The sequence below is a fragment of the Xyrauchen texanus genome, chromosome 5 (assembly GCF_025860055.1).
Source record: "Xyrauchen texanus isolate HMW12.3.18 chromosome 5, RBS_HiC_50CHRs, whole genome shotgun sequence".
In the NCBI taxonomy this organism is placed as follows: domain Eukaryota; kingdom Metazoa; phylum Chordata; class Actinopteri; order Cypriniformes; family Catostomidae; genus Xyrauchen; species Xyrauchen texanus.
In genome coordinates, this window is record NC_068280.1 from 24905553 (window position 1) to 24924722 (window position 19170).

Below are 19170 nucleotides of genomic sequence, written 5' to 3' on the forward strand. Positions count from 1 at the left end.
GGCCGCATTCATCTTTCCCTCGATTGCAACCAGTCGTCCTGTCCCTGCAGCTGAAAAACACCCCCACAGCATGATGCTGCCACCACCATGCTTCACTGTTGAGACTGTATTGGACAGGTGATGAGCAGTGCCTGGTTTTCTCCACACATACCACTTAGAATTAAGGCCACAAAGTTCTATCTTGGTCTCATCAGACCAGAGAATCTTATTTATCACCATCTTGGAGTCCTTCAGGTGTTCTTTCATGTGTCTTGCACTGAGGAGAGGCTTCCGTCGGGCCACTCTGCCATAAAGCCCCGACTGGTGGATGGCTGCAGTGATGATTGACTTACTACAACTTTCTCCCATCTCCCGACTGCATCTCTGCAGCTCAGCCACAGTGATCTTTGGGTTCTTCTTTACCTCTCTCACCAAGGCTCTTCTCCCCCGATAGCTCAGTTTGGCCGGACGGCAAGCTCTAGGAAGGGTTCTGGTCGTCCCAAACGTCTTCCATTTAAGGATTCTGGAGGCCACTGTGCTCTTATGAACCTTAAGGGCAGCAGAAATCTTTTTGTAACCTTGGCCAGATCTGTGCCTTGCCACAATTCTGTCTCTGAGCTCTTCAGGCAGTTCCTTTGACCTCATGATTCTCATTTGCTCTGACATGCACTGTGAGCTGTGAGGTCTTATATAGACAGGTGTGTGGCTTTCCTAATCAAGTCCAGTCAGTATAATCAAACACAGCTGGACTCAATTGAAGGTGTAGAACCATCTCAAGGATGATCAGAAGAAATGGACAGCACCTGAGTTAAATATATGAGTGTCACAGCAAAGGGTCTGAATACTTAGGACCATGTGATATTTCAGTTTTTCTTTTTTAATAAATGTGCAAAAATGTCAACAATTCTGTGTTTTTCTGTCAATATGGGGTGCTGTGTGTACAATAATGAGGAAAAAAAATGAACTTAAATGATTTTAGCAAATGGCTGCAATATAACAAAGAGTGAAAAATGTAAGGGGGTCTGAATACTTTCCATACCCACTGTAAGACTAATACTGTAAATTGGCAAGAAGATTTCCTTGAATCCCAGCAAACACACAAAATGCTGCATCGATGTATGTCCTAATCTGCAGGCGCAGCATCTTGCTGTCATTTTCAAAATCTCACCTATTGTGCCAACAGAGCCTGGGCCGGCCCTGGGTGTGTGATACTGCACCTTAGCGCATCTCTTTGAGTGAGTAAACCAAATGTCTGTATTATTTTAAAAGAGGTTTGTACCGCTTTGCTGCCCTGTAACATACAGTATATATTAGTGTTGCAAAAATACCGGTACCAAGTCGGTACTGAAACAAAATTTGTTTTTACGATACTAGAATTTCTGAAGGTACCGGAGTACCGAGTCTACCCGGTACCCATGCAGAGTCGGGAACGTTTGAACACTCACAACAAGCAATAGATGACGACAAGCAAAGCTGCTGCAGAGTCTCAACTGAATCTTGTCGAAAAAAAAAAGTGGAAAAAGCCTGGTTTTAAAATTCTTTGTATTTGAGGCTGATGAAAAGGGAAACATCATAGATCAGCAAAAATCCTATTTGTAAACACTGCTTCACAATTTTCTGACGAAAGGAGGAAACACATCAAACTTAATAAAGCACCTGAAAGACAAGACACCCGGATTAATTCAAGCAACCAAAGTAGGATAGTTTAAAAGCATATTATCATTTGCATTAGGGCTGAAACATTAATTTTCATTGTCGATTAGTCGTTTGATCTTATTTAATGTTAAATGAAATCATATTAAACTAATGACGCACGAGAGCAGCACTGCAGTTCATGCCTGACTGAGGAGAATAATTACACAGATCACAGTCCAGATGCACTCTTCACTTTCACAGCTTCATTTTATGTAGATCCCAAAGTATTAGGGAATATAAAAAAAAAAAATAAATAAAGTAAATTCAGAAGCAGTCCGTTGTGGAATAAGCGGAGCCGGAGCTCTTTAAATGAAACATCCCGGCATTACAAATGCAGTTATATTTAATGCGTTGTAGCTTTATTAAAGTTCAAATAATACAGAAGCAGCTCATGTTAATAACTTTAAACTCAGACACTGGCATTTCTCTGTGTGGTAAGCGCCTCTTCAATGAGTTGCGCGAATGTCCCGATCTAAGGGGGAGAGATTGATACTGCACCCGGCTGAGAGAGACTCTGCCTCGGGGACGCTCATCCCTCGAGCGCGGACGCTTAATGCATCAAGATTAGAACGCGATTGCTCGCGACTTATTTAATCATAATATATGTCACTGTGCATTTCTTATCATGAAGAAAAATGGCAATTATTGTAGAATAATCATTTTTTAGATGGTATAATAATCATTCTTAGATATCAAAATACTTATATGAGTTTCTAGGCCTTTGTGTGAGCCAGGAGAGAGCATATGAGGTTACTAAAAGTGTTGATGCTGCAGAGAACACAAAGAATGGTATACAACCTTGAAATACAGGATGTACTTCTTTAATCAGTTATTATATGAATGGTGTCTTGTATTCTTGCAGCTGGTGTTTTGCTGTTTCTGTTAATTAGTAGTATTCTGACATATATCTTTGGTGTATTTCCTTTATGCTGACACGTATCTCTAAAATATATGGTGTATCTCATTAAAATACAGGATGCACTTCTTACTGAAAACACTTTTAATAAGTTAGATATCTTTGGTATGATATGTTTCTGGCATGGTGTTTTACCTTGATGAGTTAAATATCTTTGAAGCTTGTATTTTCTTTCATTAATCAAATGATACTGTGTATGAGCAAACAAGACCGCCTCATTATGAGGGTACACTGAAATGTAGGGCAAAGGTAAAAGGTATGTGATGGGGACATGGCTGTTTGTATCATACACAGGTGTTTCTAAAATTGATGAACTTTTATCATGAACTATGACTTATGTCAAAAAATAAGTGGAGTTACCAGTTGATGTATGTTTTTTAAAAATAATTAGATGGGGGATTTTCCACCAATATTTAATTAGTAAGGAAAATAGAACATATTGGTGGCGAAGGAAAGAGACAAGAGCAATTATTCTATTGGTCAGAGATAATGGGCAAGAAGATAACAAAAAGGTATATAACTGAGAACTCAGGAGGATAGAGTCAGAACATTCAGCTGATTGGTCTCTTGTTTGTTGGTGATCAATAAACTACAACTTTGGCATCTGGAACTCAAGACTCTGAAAGTTTTCTTCAACTTAGAGAAACTCGTCGCAATTTTCCACGACACAATATGCAGCTTTATTAATACGAGAGCACTTTGCACATTAGTTTGGAAATTGTTTCTTATTAATTCTATTGTATGCTTGTTTATTTAGTTTTTTTTAGTACTTGGTAAACACAAAGTAAAAGTTGCAAAAGTTGAAGCAAATCTTATATAAGTGTTCAAAAATACTTTAAGCATACATTGTTCAGATTTGTTATAATTCAAAAATAATACATTTAAATTAAAGTGTTGCTCAATGGTATATTTCTGTTCTTAGTTCTGCTGCTAATGTTTTGTTAACTTTGTTAATAAAAGAATGTTGTTTAGTAACCTGTTTTTGCTTTGGTACCGAAAATGGTATCGAGTACCGTTAAATTTCACTGGTATTGGTACCGACTACTGAAATTTTGGTACCGTGACAACACTAGTATAGATGATATATGGGTGCATTCCAATCAGAAGAAATTCCCCTCATACTTCACCTTCCACTGTAGGAGGGCTGAAAGTTTTGATAAAAAGGGCATTCAGAACTCACTTTTTTTTTTTATTGAAAATGATTTTATAGCGATCCTACAGCATGGCCATAATTATTGTTTTCCTTTCTAAATCCTGTGAAGGCATTGGATATGCCATTTGGAATGCAGTGCATGTCTTCACACGCAACAACTGATGAAACAACCAGTCGCACACAACAAATGACGAAAAGACCCCACATGAAATCCGATCAGTTCAGACCAGAGTGTGTGAGTGGAGCGGCAACAATTTCCCCTCTGCGCTCACAGCATTCTGTAATCACTCCAGCTTGCCCATTTCCCACTACTCGCTCGCTCCGCGCTCTTGGATTCGTGAAACCCCACTCGGTGTTCGCTCCATGGCAAAATTAGCACCGAACTACCTCTCCACTGTAAAATTATTTCAGTAGGCTTTACTTCCATGCAGATGGTGTATTAAAGGAAAAATAAATAAACAATACTAGAAGAAAAGCTACAATGTATTTTATTAGAGCATTAATCCAAATTAACCTAATATAAAATTTATATTTTTTTATAGCTTACTTTTGAAACATATTGGCAGCATTCTCTGGGCTTGATCAATTAAATAAATTGCTAAATGCAAAAAATTATATAGACATATATACATATACACACACACACATATATAAAATATAAATTAAATTTGATAATTTACCAGAACAAAATCAAACTTTAAAAAACATTATTAGGCCTATGTATTATTGCCTATTATTTTCTATTATTGAACTTCTTTTAATTAACCTTGCCCTATAATTCTGTGAAAGGAAAAAAAAATACAATACATTCTCTGAATTTTCTACACTTTTTTTTATTTTTTTAATCAAAACTAGATAAGACTGTAAAAACTATGTCTAATGCCGAGTTCACTTTTAGAAATGCTAGCGTTTGAATTTAAGATTTTACATTTTCCTCTATTTGCATTTGCTGAGCTTCTTCATCTGCAAAGGTAAAACGCATAAATTAGCTTACGGCACTAAAATAAATTTAGATGGTAATCGATTAAAATCAAACTCAAAAGCAATATTAACATGTTGATTAGTTCAGTTGGTGTTTACATCATTAAAAGTTCAATTCTATTTAATGCGGGACATAACAGCCTACAGTTAAGAATGAGATGCATTAGATTAGAATGTTGATATGATTATTCAAAATATTTAATAGGGGATATATGTATTATTGACCTTTAGATTTTCTCTCCACATGTGAACGGATTATCATAGTGTTTTTTGGACAACTCTTTTAGGATTTCATAACAAACCTTTGATCGTGGCAATCACCTCCACACTCATGCTCTCCTTCACCATCCCATTATTAATTTTCATTATATGCCAGTTGATGAAATAATAAAGAGATGAGACACAAGCGTGTAGTTAAGTCAAGCTTTACTGCAAGCTTAACTCAATAATTTGGAGCGTGACAACAGAAAGCGAAAGTAACCTTCGCACCGGAAGTCGAACATTACCAAATGCTGCTAGATTTTAAATTAGTAACTAATCTGATATAACTTAGTTTATATCAGAAATTCCATCTTTCTGAGTCACGTGGGACCACCGAGGAAGATGGCTGCACACTAGAGGAGCTCCGAGAGCCCGTTGATTAATGTCCTGAAATTGGAGACTGACCACCATATTGTGGTCAGAATTTTGACACCCTTTGTCGACTTTGAGGTTTTTCCACGATTGCAGACTTCGGGAAAATGGCAAGTAATAACAAAGCGAACTTTTTCAAGGGAGCTACCACGAGGAAGAAGCAAGCTAGCATTAGCCTCGCCCAGGCTCCGCTCTCGGCCCAGACCCCGGAGCCGGAGTTGTCTGAAAACACACCTGTGATTGATGACGTCCCCCCAACAGCAGCGGAGGAGAGCACGGGGAGCGACAGTAAAAGGGACGTTTTTGAAGAAATAAAGAAGATGAATGCTACTCTTCAGGTGGTGGCAAAGGATGTCACCACTATTAAAGACACAAAAGAACTAAAAGACTCAGTGGAAGATATAAAAGTGAGGCTGGGAGAGGCGGAACAGCGTATATCAGACATTGAAGATGTTAACATGCTTACTGAGGCAAAAGTGGACAAATGCGAGGAGAGGCTGGAGGTTTTGTGGTCACGGGTGGAGGACCTGGAAAACCGCAGCAGGAGAAATAATGTACGGATTATCAGACTTAAAGAAGGCGTGGAGGAACCCGGAAAAATGGATCAATATGTGACGGGGATGCTGGATAAAGCATTTGGGCTTTCGGGAAGTGAATTTGAAATTGAACGTGCACATCGTTCCCCCGTACCAATGCCGGCCCCTAAGGAACCTCCCAGGGCAATACTTGTTCGATTTCTACGTTCATCTGCCAGGGAGAAAATACTATGAGTGGCCAGAGAGAAAAGGGGGATCGACTGGGAAGGCGCTAAGCTTTCCTTTTTTGAGGATGTTACAAGGGAGTTGGCGGAGAAGAGAAAAGCGTTCAACCCGTTGAAGAAGCATCTTCGAGAGCTACAAGTGAAGCATAGGCTGGTTTATCCTACAACACTTATTTTTATGTGGAACGGACAAAAGAAAACGTTCAAAGATGAAAGAAGGCTGAGAAATTTCTGCAGGAGTCGACTTAGAGTGCGGGACTTAATGTAACATATTGGAGAAGTGTATGTCAACTGAAAACTATTAAGGTAACAAACAATGGGTATAACGGGGCTGCAGGGGTTGTGCTGCCGTCGGACATCTAATGTGTCTCACGGACCAAGTAAAGTTTAGTGACTCAAGCTATAGTTAGTTTGGGATGGGTAGGATGGGAGGAAGGGGTGGTGGGGGTCGCTTAGCAACGTTGTTCTGGGTTGCTATGCAAAGGAGGGTGTTCATTTTGTTCATGTGTGATTTTTCTAAGACAGCTAGTTTGAATGGGCCAGATGTGTTTATATATTTGAGTTGTGTAAAATTTTTGATCTTTGCCAGGGTTGTAAAGCGCATTTTTATTTTATTTTTAGATGAATAAGTATATTAAAATATTATCATGGAACATAAAGGGATGTGGGAACCCAGTTATAAGGAGGAAGGTGCTGACATACTTAAAATCTAAAAATACAGATATAGCATTTATCCAGGAATCTCACATCGTAGGAGAGGAAGAGGCAAAAAAGTTTAAGAGGGATTGGGTGGGCACCGTCTTTCATAGTTCATATTCAAGCAAACAAAATGGTGTTTTGATCCTTATTAATAAAAATTTAAGCTTTGTGATGCTGAAAAAAATATAATAAGGAAGGCCGCATTATATGTTTGGAGGCGTTAATTCGAATAATTTTGTGTAATATTTATGCACCTAATAAAGAGGAGCTGGATTTTTTTCATCCAATTAACAAGATAATAGGTGATAGTGAGGGGCAGGTAATATTGGCCGGAGATTTCAATCAGGTGATGGATGGGATAATTGACAAGAGCAAACCCAGGGGTAGGTCTTCACCTAGGGACAGAGAGGCTATTCATTTGCTGACGGAGGACCTTAGTCTAGTGGACATTTGGAGGTTAGTTAAGCCTAGTACAAGGGATTATACATTTTATTCTAATTGTCATAAAACATATTCAAGGATAGATTTCGTCTTAATATCAAAGTCGTTGGTAGATTCAGTTGTAGATTGTGAGATTGGTACCATTGCCATTAGTGATCATGCTACAGTAGAGTTGCAAATCGATTTGAACACGGATAAAACAAAGAGGGGTCGCTGGAGGCTCAATAGTATGTTGTTGCAAAATAAAGTGTGAAGAGTTAACAAAGGATCTTAATTTTTTTTTCGAAATCAATATGGGTTCCACAGAAAAAGTAGCCACAGTTTGGGAAGCGGGCAAAGCATATATAAGAGGAAAGATAATTGCACATGCAACAAAAGTTAAAAAAAATAATTTAGAAAGAGAAAAAACTTTGGATAAAGAAATACGTGAATTGGAGAAGGATTTGGCGAGACATATTCAAAGGATAAATACCAGACTATTTGTAAATTAAAATATGAGTTAAATGATGTTTATAATAAAAAGGCTGAATATGCATTATTTAGGCTTAGAACTAAATTTGATGAAGGTGGTGAAAAGAATGGTAGATTATTAGCGAGACAACTGAAGCAGCAAGATAATCTAAACAATATATCAATGATTAAAAAAGATAACCAAGTGGTAACCTCATCAAAGGAAATAAACTCAATTTTCAAATCATTTTATCAAGATTTGTATACTTCTGCTGGGGCGCTTAATGAGGAGGAGGTGCAGACATTTTTTTCAGGTCTACAATTACCAAATCTTTCTGGTGAACAAAAAACAAGGCTGGATGCACCTATAACAGAAGAAGAGGTCAGAACTGCTATCTCAACAATGAAAAATGGGAAGTCGCCAGGACTGGATGGCTTCCCGATTGAATATTATAAGAAATATATTGATATCCTGGCTCCAGTCTTGCATAAAGTATATCTTGAGGCACTAGAAATAGGCTCCTTACCGGGTACATTTAATGATGCATTAATCTCCCTTATTCCTAAAAAGGATAGGGATATATCAGATCCAGCGAATTACCGACCAGTAAGCCTTTTAGGAGTTGATTGTAAGATTTTGACAAAGGTTTTAGCCTCCCGCTTGAATATGATATTGCCAGATATTATCAATTGTGATCAAGTTGGTTTTATTAAGAATAGGAGTTCGGGTGATAACATGAGAAGACTTATTCATCTTATACACAAAAGTAAATCTAGTCTAGACCCGGTGGCGGCCTTCTCGCTCGATGCGGAGAAGGCCTTTGATCGGGTAGAATGGGGCTTTCTGATGGCAACCCTTTCAAGGTTCGGGATCGGGCCTGGATTTTGTAACTGGGTGAAAACTATATATTCCAGTCCGAGGGCAGCAGTGTTGACAAATGGATTGGTGTCAGACTTTTTTAATCTCTCACGCGGGACCCGTCAAGGGTGTTCTTTGTCCCCACTGCTCTTCACGATATTTCTGGAGCCACTAGCTCTAGCGATTCGCGCTAATACAGATATCAGAGGTGTTCACGCAGGGAGTACGGAACACAAGCTGTTTCTGTATGCCGACGACATTTTAGCAGTATTAACTGATCCCATGCAATCTCTACCGGTGTTGCTCACATGTGTTGAGTCATATTCAAGGTTGTCAGGTTATAAAATAAATTGGAACAAATCGGAAGGCATGCCGCTCTCAGCATCATGCCATTCTAGATACATTACTACATTCAATTTCAAGTGTCTACCTTCAGGTATGAAGTATTTAGGAATATTATTAAACCCAAACCTAGAGGATATTATGCTTTCAAATATGGAACCTCTCCTCCTAAAAATAAAAACAAATCTGGATAAATGGGGAAAATTGAATCTTACATTATGGGGTAAAATTAATGTGATTAAAATGGTGGTGGCCCCACAGTTCAATTATGTTTCCATGATGTTACCCGTAAGAATTCCTTTACATATATTTAGTCAATTTGAGAAGATAATTAAAGATTTCTTGTGGAACAATAAGAAGCCAAGAGTTAATATAAAGAAAATGTGGGCCTCTAGAGACATTGGGGGAATGGCTCTTCCAAATGTGAAACTGTATAATTTAGCATTTCAAATGTCAAGACTGGTCAAACACTAGACAGGGTTGGACTCTGAACTGAGCTGGATCAAGATCGAACAGGAACTAGTGAGTCCTTTTACACCCTTGGATGTTCTCTCACAGGGATCAGCTAATAATGGACAGGACTTTCATCATAACCCGGTACTCATGTATTCTAAAGCTGTCTGGGTAGAGGTACACAAGATGTGTGGAGCATCTCATTTAAGACAACCTTATGCCTTGTTATGGAACAGATTGGGAAAAAAACTGTATATTGGAATGAATGGCTGGCCAAAGGCATACACAGGATAAGTGATCTTTATTCAGAGGGAGTGTTTATGTCCTTTGCTGAAATAACCCAAAAATATGGTCTGATTAGGAAAACAAGTTTTTGGAAATATTTACAAATAAGTGATTGTATTACCAAAGGAAAATTTACCCAAAGCACAAATGCAGTGGTGGAGTTTTTAGAATTATCTGGTTCACCACATAGAGCAGCCGTTTTCTACAAATTATTTAACAATTTAAAAAAAGAGATATGTGAAAATTTGAGGATCATCTGGCAGAGAGATCTGAGTTGTGTCATTGGTAAAGAAGAGTGGTGCAAAGTTCTGTCACACTCCAATAAATATATAAGAGAGGCCAGAGGTAAATTTATTCAGTACAAATTAATACATAGGTGGTACTTTACTCCTTCTAAACTTCATAGAATGGGAATTATGCCCAATAATATATGCTGGAAATGCAGCTCAGAGCCAGGGACATTTCTGCATGCTATTTGGGAATGTGGGACAGTTTACCCCTTTTAGCAAAGAGTACTGGACAGTATAGGAAGGTGGATTGGCCTGACAATACCCATGTCACCAAGATTGTGCTTATTAGGGGATCAGTCTGTGTTACCGGGAGTTTTGAAATATGATTTTGTGGTTATAAAGGTGGGGGTGATTACAGCTGCCCAAGTGATTCTGAGTGTGTGGAAGGATCCATTTCCTCCAGAGTGTAACAGGTGGAAACAAAATATGTTGAAAACTGTGTCATATGAAAAATTCTTGGCCAGGATTAATGATGACAGGGAGAGCTTTGAAAAATGTTGGGGATGGGTTTTTGACTGAGATTGATGGATTTTGTTATATTTTTTTTTTTAGTGTACGCTTCTCTTTTGTTAAGTCTGTTATTTTAGTGATGTGGCATGTATAGACACTTTATAATTTGATTTTAATGTATCCTTTTGTTTCTGTCTGTAGTGGTTAGTGAGACTGAGCCCAAAATACAAATGGGAATTAATTATGTTTGGAAGCTGTCTTGTTATTATTTTATTTTTATTTTGAGTTTGTTTTGTTCTGTTAAAAATTAAAAAAATAAATAAAGACTTCAATTATAAAAATAAATTCCATCTTTCTTAACACATGGTGAATTATTGCATTAAGGTCCGTTAACAGGTGTTTTGCCCATGATGAAGCATTAGTGGAGTGCTGTTGGAGCGAGAGAAAACAATGACGCTCCGATTTATTTTAAAAACCTGCTCCTCGCTCCAGGCAAAATCATGCCGCTCCACTCCAAGCTCCGCTCCCACTCCACTCCGCTCACATACTCTGGGGTTCAGACTGAGACACATTAAGAAAATATTTATTTTAATAGGATTCCAAACCACCCAATTATTTGGTTTGGATCAAGCTTGTAAAAACCTGATGTGTGTTTTTGTCCTGTTAGGACAATGAAAACCTATGCTCTTAATTATACAGGAACCTTCTAGGCAACCTTTCTAGGAACAATTATATAAAAAAATATATATTCTATATATATATATATATTCTATATATATCTATTTCACAAATTATATTTATTCATTAGTTTTTCATTAAACTGGTCACATTTTTGCTTTTGAAACATTTAGTCTATTAAATTAATTTTTAGAAAGTGCATATACTTAGTTGCATATACATTTTTGTAATTTTTTTTATTGTTTACTTGCATAACGTACTATTTACTAGAGCTGAAACAATTAGTCAACATTGTCGACACATTTTTTTTTGTTATCGAAGGGTCGTCTGATTTCATTTAACACAACATGAGATCTTTTGAAATGCTAATGATGACATGGGAGAACAGCACTTCAGCTCGCACTTGATTGAGGAGAGGAAGAAAGAACAGCTCACAGTCCAGACACACTCCAAACTTTGCAAACTGATTAAGGTGATGTAGATTACAGAGTATTATAATACAAAAATGCAAAATAAGTAAATAGAGAAGCAGTGTCATCATGAAATATGAAACACTGTGCCGTTATATACTGCATTTAACGCATCCTTTATTGAAGTTCAAATAATAAGGAAGCGGGCAGTATAAATAAGCACAAACTCCGAAACTGGCATTTGTCTGTGCCGCTTATATGAGTCACAAGAAAAACAGCACGAGAGACTTTCAAACTTCTCCCGGCCGATACACTGTCTCGAGCAGAGACGCTCATCACTGGCGCACGCTTCCTGCAGCTAGATTTTGTTTATAGTGATTGCTCAAAACATAGTGAAATATAATATGAGTGTCACAGTGTATCTTATGGTGAAGAAAATCGGTGATACGCAGCTGTGCTCAAAACATAGTGAAATATAATATGAGTGTCACAGTGTATCTTATGGTGAAGAAAATCGGTGATACGCAGCTATATAAAGAAGAAAGTGTTTGTTTTTTTGTGAGTTAAAGATGGATCGAAGTCAAATGAACAAAAAGGTGAGAGGGTGTAGTCTTAGCCCATTATACAATGCAAAATCTATTTTTTTATTTATTTTTTGGTTTGTTTTATAATATATCTAAAAATCCTTATGTACAATTACTTACATAAGGTTGCTAATACTGCAGAAGAACAAATTGTTATTGAATAATTTTGAATATAATATTTAATTCATTTTATTATTTAAAAATATCGAAAAATCCTTAAAACAAGATAAAAGCAAGTCTAAATATCTTATATGTTGCTTCTCAAGTAAATGTATCTTGTTTTAAGGATTTTTAGACAATGTTAAATGGAAAACAAGACTAAAACACTTGATAACAATAGGATTTTCTGCAGTGAAATTTTTAATTAAACAATAAAAATCGAAGTAGTTTTTCCACTTTAATTTAGTGATTGTCATTTAGAGGTATTTTTAAAAGATGATTTTGTCCTCTTTATTGTTAGTAAGCACAATTAATATAACCTTTTAAGTCGGGCACAAGCTGAATAGTCGGTTAAGAGCTAATGATTAATGGTTGCAATAATCTCCCGAATAGTAGAATAATCGTTCTAAAAATAGTTAGATTAGTCAATTATAAAAATAATCGTTAGTTGCAGCCCTACTATTTACAAGTATTTACGTTGATATGTAGAGCACATACTTAATCGGTACTGCCTCTTTAAGATTACCAGCATCAGCCAGCAAGCGCCTATTACGAGAGAAGATGTGCGTAATTTCTATTGCGCATCCATGTGTGATTAGAATTAAATATTTATTTTTCTTGTTGTTTTTAATCAACAACTGACTGTAACAAACAGAAAGCGTATTAAAAGAGACATTATTAAATGTCATATTGATCCGTGGATCTCGTCTTTGGACACACAGAACGAGTTAAACCAAACTTTTCTTCATAACTTGCAGTGAAAGGACCTCTTTGCTAATAAGTTCTCCACTATACTACTCAATCACTGGTGAGTGAAATCTAAACATTTAACAACTGACTGTAACAAACAGAAAGCGTATTAAAAGAGACATTATTAAATGTCATATTGATCCGTGGATCTCGTCTTTGGACACACAGAACGAGTTAAACCAAACTTTTCTTCATAACTTGCAGTGAAAGGACCTCTTTGCTAATAAGTTCTCCACTATACTACTCAATCACTGGTGAGTGAAATCTAAACATTTAATAGCCAGTGGCCAATCGTAGAACTTTTTATTTTCCAATGCATGGGAAAAATCAATCTTATTACCCAGCCCTAGAATATAACCTTATTATGTGTTTTATTAAGTAACCTTATTAAGTATTGTATCTAACAATGCAGTGTGCTCAACTTGACCTTTCATATACAGTGTGACAAATAAACAAAGTTATATCAGACATAAATTTGCCTTGAACATCTTTGTTGACTTATTTAAGTGGACTGTCAATTATTATTATAAATTATTTATATTTTTTTTAAGTTTTTGTATTTGGGATTTTTGCCACCTTTACTTGAAACAGTTTTTCTAGAAACAGTTTAAAATAGAAACAGAAAATCAAGGGAAGAGAGAGAGCACGACCTGGGCCTGATTTTAACCCCGGTCACCTATGAGCACCACAGCTCAATATGTCAGAACACTCACACTGATCACAAGGCCGTCATCATTTTTATTTTAATAATATGATAAGGTCATGTGATAAAGCATACTACTTTTTAAAAACTTGGCGGATACGATTATTATCTTATAAAAAGTAATCAGCAGTATGAGTACAGTGAATACCGTGTTGTATGCAGCAAGTACTAGGCTAGTATTCCACTCCAAACAAAGCACAAGACATGCTCTGCATACCGTGCTCTAATTTATATTAAGATTCGAAGAGGTGGAAAAGAGTTGGCACCTCTTTCTCTGTTGTCACGACGATCTCTCTCCACATGTCCTCCCCGCCGGTCATCTCTAGCCTGTTCTCCTCTCGGTCTGTCATTTTCATAGCGATCACGCTCTGTGTTTCTCTCAGAGCTCCTCTCTCTGAGGCCACTGCTGCGGGATTCCCAGCTGTCATGACCACAAGTACTGCTGGTGTCACCCTGTGATGCTCTACTGCCACGAGTAGAACCTGAAACACAACCACACTTTCATCAGCATCCTTTCGTGTAGTGGCATTTTTAAAACACAGAACCATCAAAACAATTTGTCTAGCACATACTTGGAGACTAAGGCTATGACTTATCGATTTATCCAGACACATTTGAAAATGTAATTTTTGTTTTCTAAATGCTCTCCATCCATACTGCGTTTTTGAAGCGTTTTCCAACAGTTGCTCGTCTCCATTAAAACGTATAAAAATTCTTAAATCCTCTTACTGTGCATGTGAAAAATTGCTGTTCCATGTACGGTCTGAATTGCAATTGTCCTAGTGCTCTGTCACTGAACAGCAATTCCAAGTAAACTTCCAGTCGCCTTTGAAGAAATGCATTGTGATGGTTGAACAAAGTAACATTTACCTTTAACAATGCTATCAAAGTGAAAAGAAGCCACAATAACGGCCGCCATCTTGATTGTTTTGCCTTGAATTGAACACATGACTGCATCACATCACAACAAATAAGTAAGGTCCAGGTATCTAGAGAGCCTCCAGCCACAATTATTAATCCACATTTTAATGTTGAAATTTTATGACAATCATGTCAATGTTATAGCTATGAGTCCATGTAAATGATGGTCATAGGGGTTTGGCAAGGTATACAATATGGGAGGATCTTCACCAGTCAGTAAAAACACATGGACTAGTCTTGAATGGCCCAGTCGGCATCTGGAAAACTGTCTAGGCTATTTGGTCATGCCTAGATTTAAAATTGAGTGTAATTTCTTTGGATCCTGGGGTTTATTTCAAATAATTTATTACTGTTGCACTCATTCCATTCTGATTGCCACTTATTGGTGATATACAAGTTTATTAATGGCCTGAGGGCAGAGGGTGGTATCAGACATTCTGAGATCTCCAAGTTCAATGCCCCTTTTGCAGCTGTATCTGCTTTTTCATTTCCTGCCAGACCAATATGTCCCAGCACCCAACAGAGGATAATGTTGAAGCCCTTCTTCTGTAATCAATGTATTTTAGTCCAGATGTTTATGATAATGGGGTGATCAGTCTCCATGGATTCAAGTGCATGAAGGCAGGATTTTGAGTCTGTAGCGATTAAAAAAAGTTTCGTCCTCGGCCCTGCTCAATGTTTTCCAGTGCCAGTAGCAGCGCTCGGGCCTCAGCTGTGAAGACAGAGCTCTGTTCTGGAATACATATGCCGTATTGTTGGTCTCCAATCACTACTGCTGCTGACACACTGTTATCTGTTTTGGATCCATCCATGAATACTGTGCTATGGAGTGGGAGACTACATTTCAGTACCAAGAATTCCTGTTGAAACGCATTGGGGGGGGACTTCCTTTTTTAGTTGTGCCAATGCCATAGAAATGGTTGGTTTTTCCAAAGTCCAGGGGGGGACAGGCCAAAAATTATACTGTCTTTTGTTGTCCAGATTATTGTTCAAGTTCTCCAAGTATGGTTTAATCCATATTCCAAAAGCTTTGGTCTAGTTTCATACAGTTGAGAACATTCTGGTTGAAATACTGGTGTAGAGGCCAGATTACTTGTATTTGCTTTGAGTTTGACCGCGTATTGTAAGGCCAGTTTCAGATGCCTATTCTGGAGGGGAGGTTCACCAGCTTCTATATAAAGGCTTTGAATGGGGATTGTTCTGAAGGCTCCAAAAGCTAGACGTATTCCCTGGTGGTGTATTGTGTCAAGTGTTCGAATGTATGACTTCCTTGCCTGACCATACACAATACTCCCATAATCCAGTCAGTATCTGATTAATGTTCTGTAGAGGCATAAAAGAACGGTAGCGTCTGCACCCCATTTTGTATTGGCCAAGACTTTTAAAATATTAATTGTACAAAAAAAATTTTCCTCAACATCTTCATATGTGGGATAAAGGTGAATTTATCATCACAGACCAGGCCTAAGAATTTTAAGTCCTTCACTACTTCAATGGGTTCTCCCTCCATACTCAACTCTGGGTCGGGATGTAAGGATCGGAGAAGGCAAGTGTGCATGCATACTGTCTTTGTTTTGGAGAATCTGAATACATTCTTTATTGACCAGTTGTTTATTTTATTTAAGCATAGTTGTAGCTGTCGTACAATTATATGAATATTTTTCCCCATATAGCATATGCATAGGTCGTCAACAAAGAGGCTCCGAAAGATGTGGGGGGTCAATAATTTTGATTATACTGTTGATTTTGATGCTGAATAGAGTCCCACCTGCTCTGTACTATTTTTGGCAGTAGCATACACCCCTCTAAAGCGGCAGATACTCTAGGAGTGGTGATTACAGCTTTTGGAAAAGGTCATGATGCATCAGTGTATTACTCCCTACTAATTCAGTGTCTGGAGGACGGAGCTTCAACCTCTCTCAAGAGATTATGGGAGAAAGATTTAAACTTGGAATTCGAGGAAGGAGAGTGGGCTAGGATTCTAAAAAATAAAGTCTGCTTCTAAAGATGCAATGGTGCGCCTTATGCAATTCATGATTTTACATCGATTTTATTGGACCCCCTCTAGATTGTATAGGCTTGGTCTTAAAGACACACCCACATGCTGGCGATGCCAATCAGAGGATGGAGACATAACTGATGTCTTTTGGGAGTGGGTTAAGATCCAGGGGTTTTGGTTGAATGTTCAGAGTATTTTATGTGATATATTGGGCACTCGGTTTCATTTTGAACCAGACTCTGTATTTTGGGCGATGGGGTGGTCATCAACGGCGAGAATAGGAACATAGAGAGTTGGGTCCTAACTAGTGTCATGATCGCCAGACAGGTTCTTTTAAGGGGTTGGAATTTGGCAGGAGCACCTTCATTTCATGAGTAGGGGTCAGAGATGGGGAGTTTGACGGTCTCTGAAGAATTTAATTTGTTTATGGAGAAATGGGGTGGATACCTGATATTACTTGACATATAATTATTATTATATTTTTTAATTTTATTATTATTTTTATCTTATTTTTCTGTGTGTCTATAATCATGTGTATTAGGGCTGCACGATTTGGGGAAAATGTCATATTGCGATTATTGAGGTTAATATTGCGATATGCGATATAATAAACAAATGGTATCATGATTCATCTTGCTTGGTTATCATGGAAAATGCACAAATAGATTACCGAGATTACTACAAATAGAATACAAATGTGCTGAAATGTGTATTTTTCAACTCAAACATTCAAACTAGCAACAAAAACAATTATAAATGCAAAGTTTTTTCAAATTAAAATATGTTTACAAAATTAAATATCTTTGCATTACTGCAAACTTGTTATTTTCTCAATATTACACCTAAATAAAATATAACAATAAATAAGTACCGTAATTTCCGGACTATTGAGCGCACCTGAATATAAGCCGCACCCACTGAATTTTAAAACAATTATAATTTTGAACATAAATAAGCCGCACCTGTCTATAAGCCGCAGGTGCCTACCGGTACATTGAAACAAATGAACTTTACACAGGCTTTAACAAAACACGGCTTGTAACAAAAATAAATAGGCTTTAACGGAACACGGTGTGGCAGCGGGGGCGTGGTCAAGCGCCCGTCCGGGAGAGAAAAGCGGTAAGGGCGCTTACATCAAGGACACGTGAAGCAGGGCACTTGACGTTCCAGGTAAGGCTTTTAATGGCCACAGCAATGTTTACAATCAATTTTATAAAGTTTCTCAATTCTTGGTCTTCTATGCGCCAACACTAGACTGACGTGTGTCTGTCTGTCACTCTCTCACACTCTCTCTGCTGCCTTTTTATGCCGCTCTCCCCACGCTTACTGAAATTAGACACAGGTGTTAGACATTAGCTCAGGTGTAAGCGCCCTTACCGCTTTTCTCTCCCGGAAGGGCGCTTGACCACGCCCCCGCTGCCACACACGGCTTGTAACAAAAAATAAAAAATTAGCAGTAAACAGTAGCCTAGCAAGAAAGTCATTGGTCACTATCTTCCTCCTCTTGTGCACATGAAACCAATGAAGTCATCTCCTTCGGTGTCGGAGTTGAACAGCCTCAGCTTTAGTTGTCTTTTTGCACTGAGTCAATTCATCACGCTGCTGTTTCCAACGTCTCCCGTGCAGCAGCTCTATTTCCTTTTCCAACAGCCAGATCAATTGCCTTCAACTTGAAAGCTGCATCATATGCATTTGTCCGTGTCTTGAGGGTGACAAAATGACTACCGTAATCAGAATGATGGGAAGTTTGAGCACGCTTGATTTAATCTAAACAGTAAACAAAAAAGTTGTTTGACCTTAACCCGTTCGGCAATTTCATTGGTCTAATGAAAGCTTCATGCCGCCAAAAAACTGAGCACGTCACAGAATGTTTTTTTTATTTTTTTTTAATAAAATTTGAAAGCGGGAAAAATCCATATATTAGCCGCGTCGTTGTTTAAGCCGCGAGGTTCAAAGCGTGGGAAAAAAGTTGCGGCTTATAGTCCGGAAATTACGGTACAAACAAATTTTCATGAAAATAAGATTGTCCAAACAAACAGGGACATTTAACCAGGATGTAACATGTACTTTGTATAAACTCTTTTGAAAAGGAAACTGGATATAAAAGTGTGGTTCACTCAAACCACTAAAACTGTTGTTGTGTATATATACACACATACACACACATTTAATTGTTGTTGTAATTTTAATGTTATTTTTCACATAAGATTGATATTATGATGATCTCATCAATGATGCAACACGTTGCGAGCTGCAGACAGCGGGGGTGTGAGACGAGAGTCTTCGTGTTAGTGCACGCATCAGCCGGCGGAACTTAAAATCTTTCCCGGTCTCGACTCCCGCAACTGGTTGAAGCGGCTCTGACCGCACCGATAATGACAGTTTTGGAGTTTGTGTTTATTTACATGGCACACTCCCGTATTATATGAACTTTAAGGATAAAATAAAGATATAATCGCAAAGCTGTGAACAGTGTTTCTATCAGACACTCGAGCTGCAGACAGCGGGGGTGTGAGACGAGAGTCTTTGTGTTAGAGTGCGCATCAGCCGGCGGAACTTTAAATCTTTCCCGGTCTCGAC

At 37.9% G+C, this 19170-nt stretch overlaps 1 protein-coding gene across 1 annotated transcript in view; it reads right to left on the bottom strand.

Annotated features, from left to right (window-relative positions):
* Nucleotides 1–19170, bottom strand: part of zc3h13 (zinc finger CCCH-type containing 13) — a 59286-nt gene that overhangs the window by 17760 nt on the left and 22356 nt on the right. The window contains 1 exon segment of the mRNA XM_052127511.1: nt 13937–14152. Coding sequence (XP_051983471.1) covers nt 13937–14152 — 216 coding nt within the window.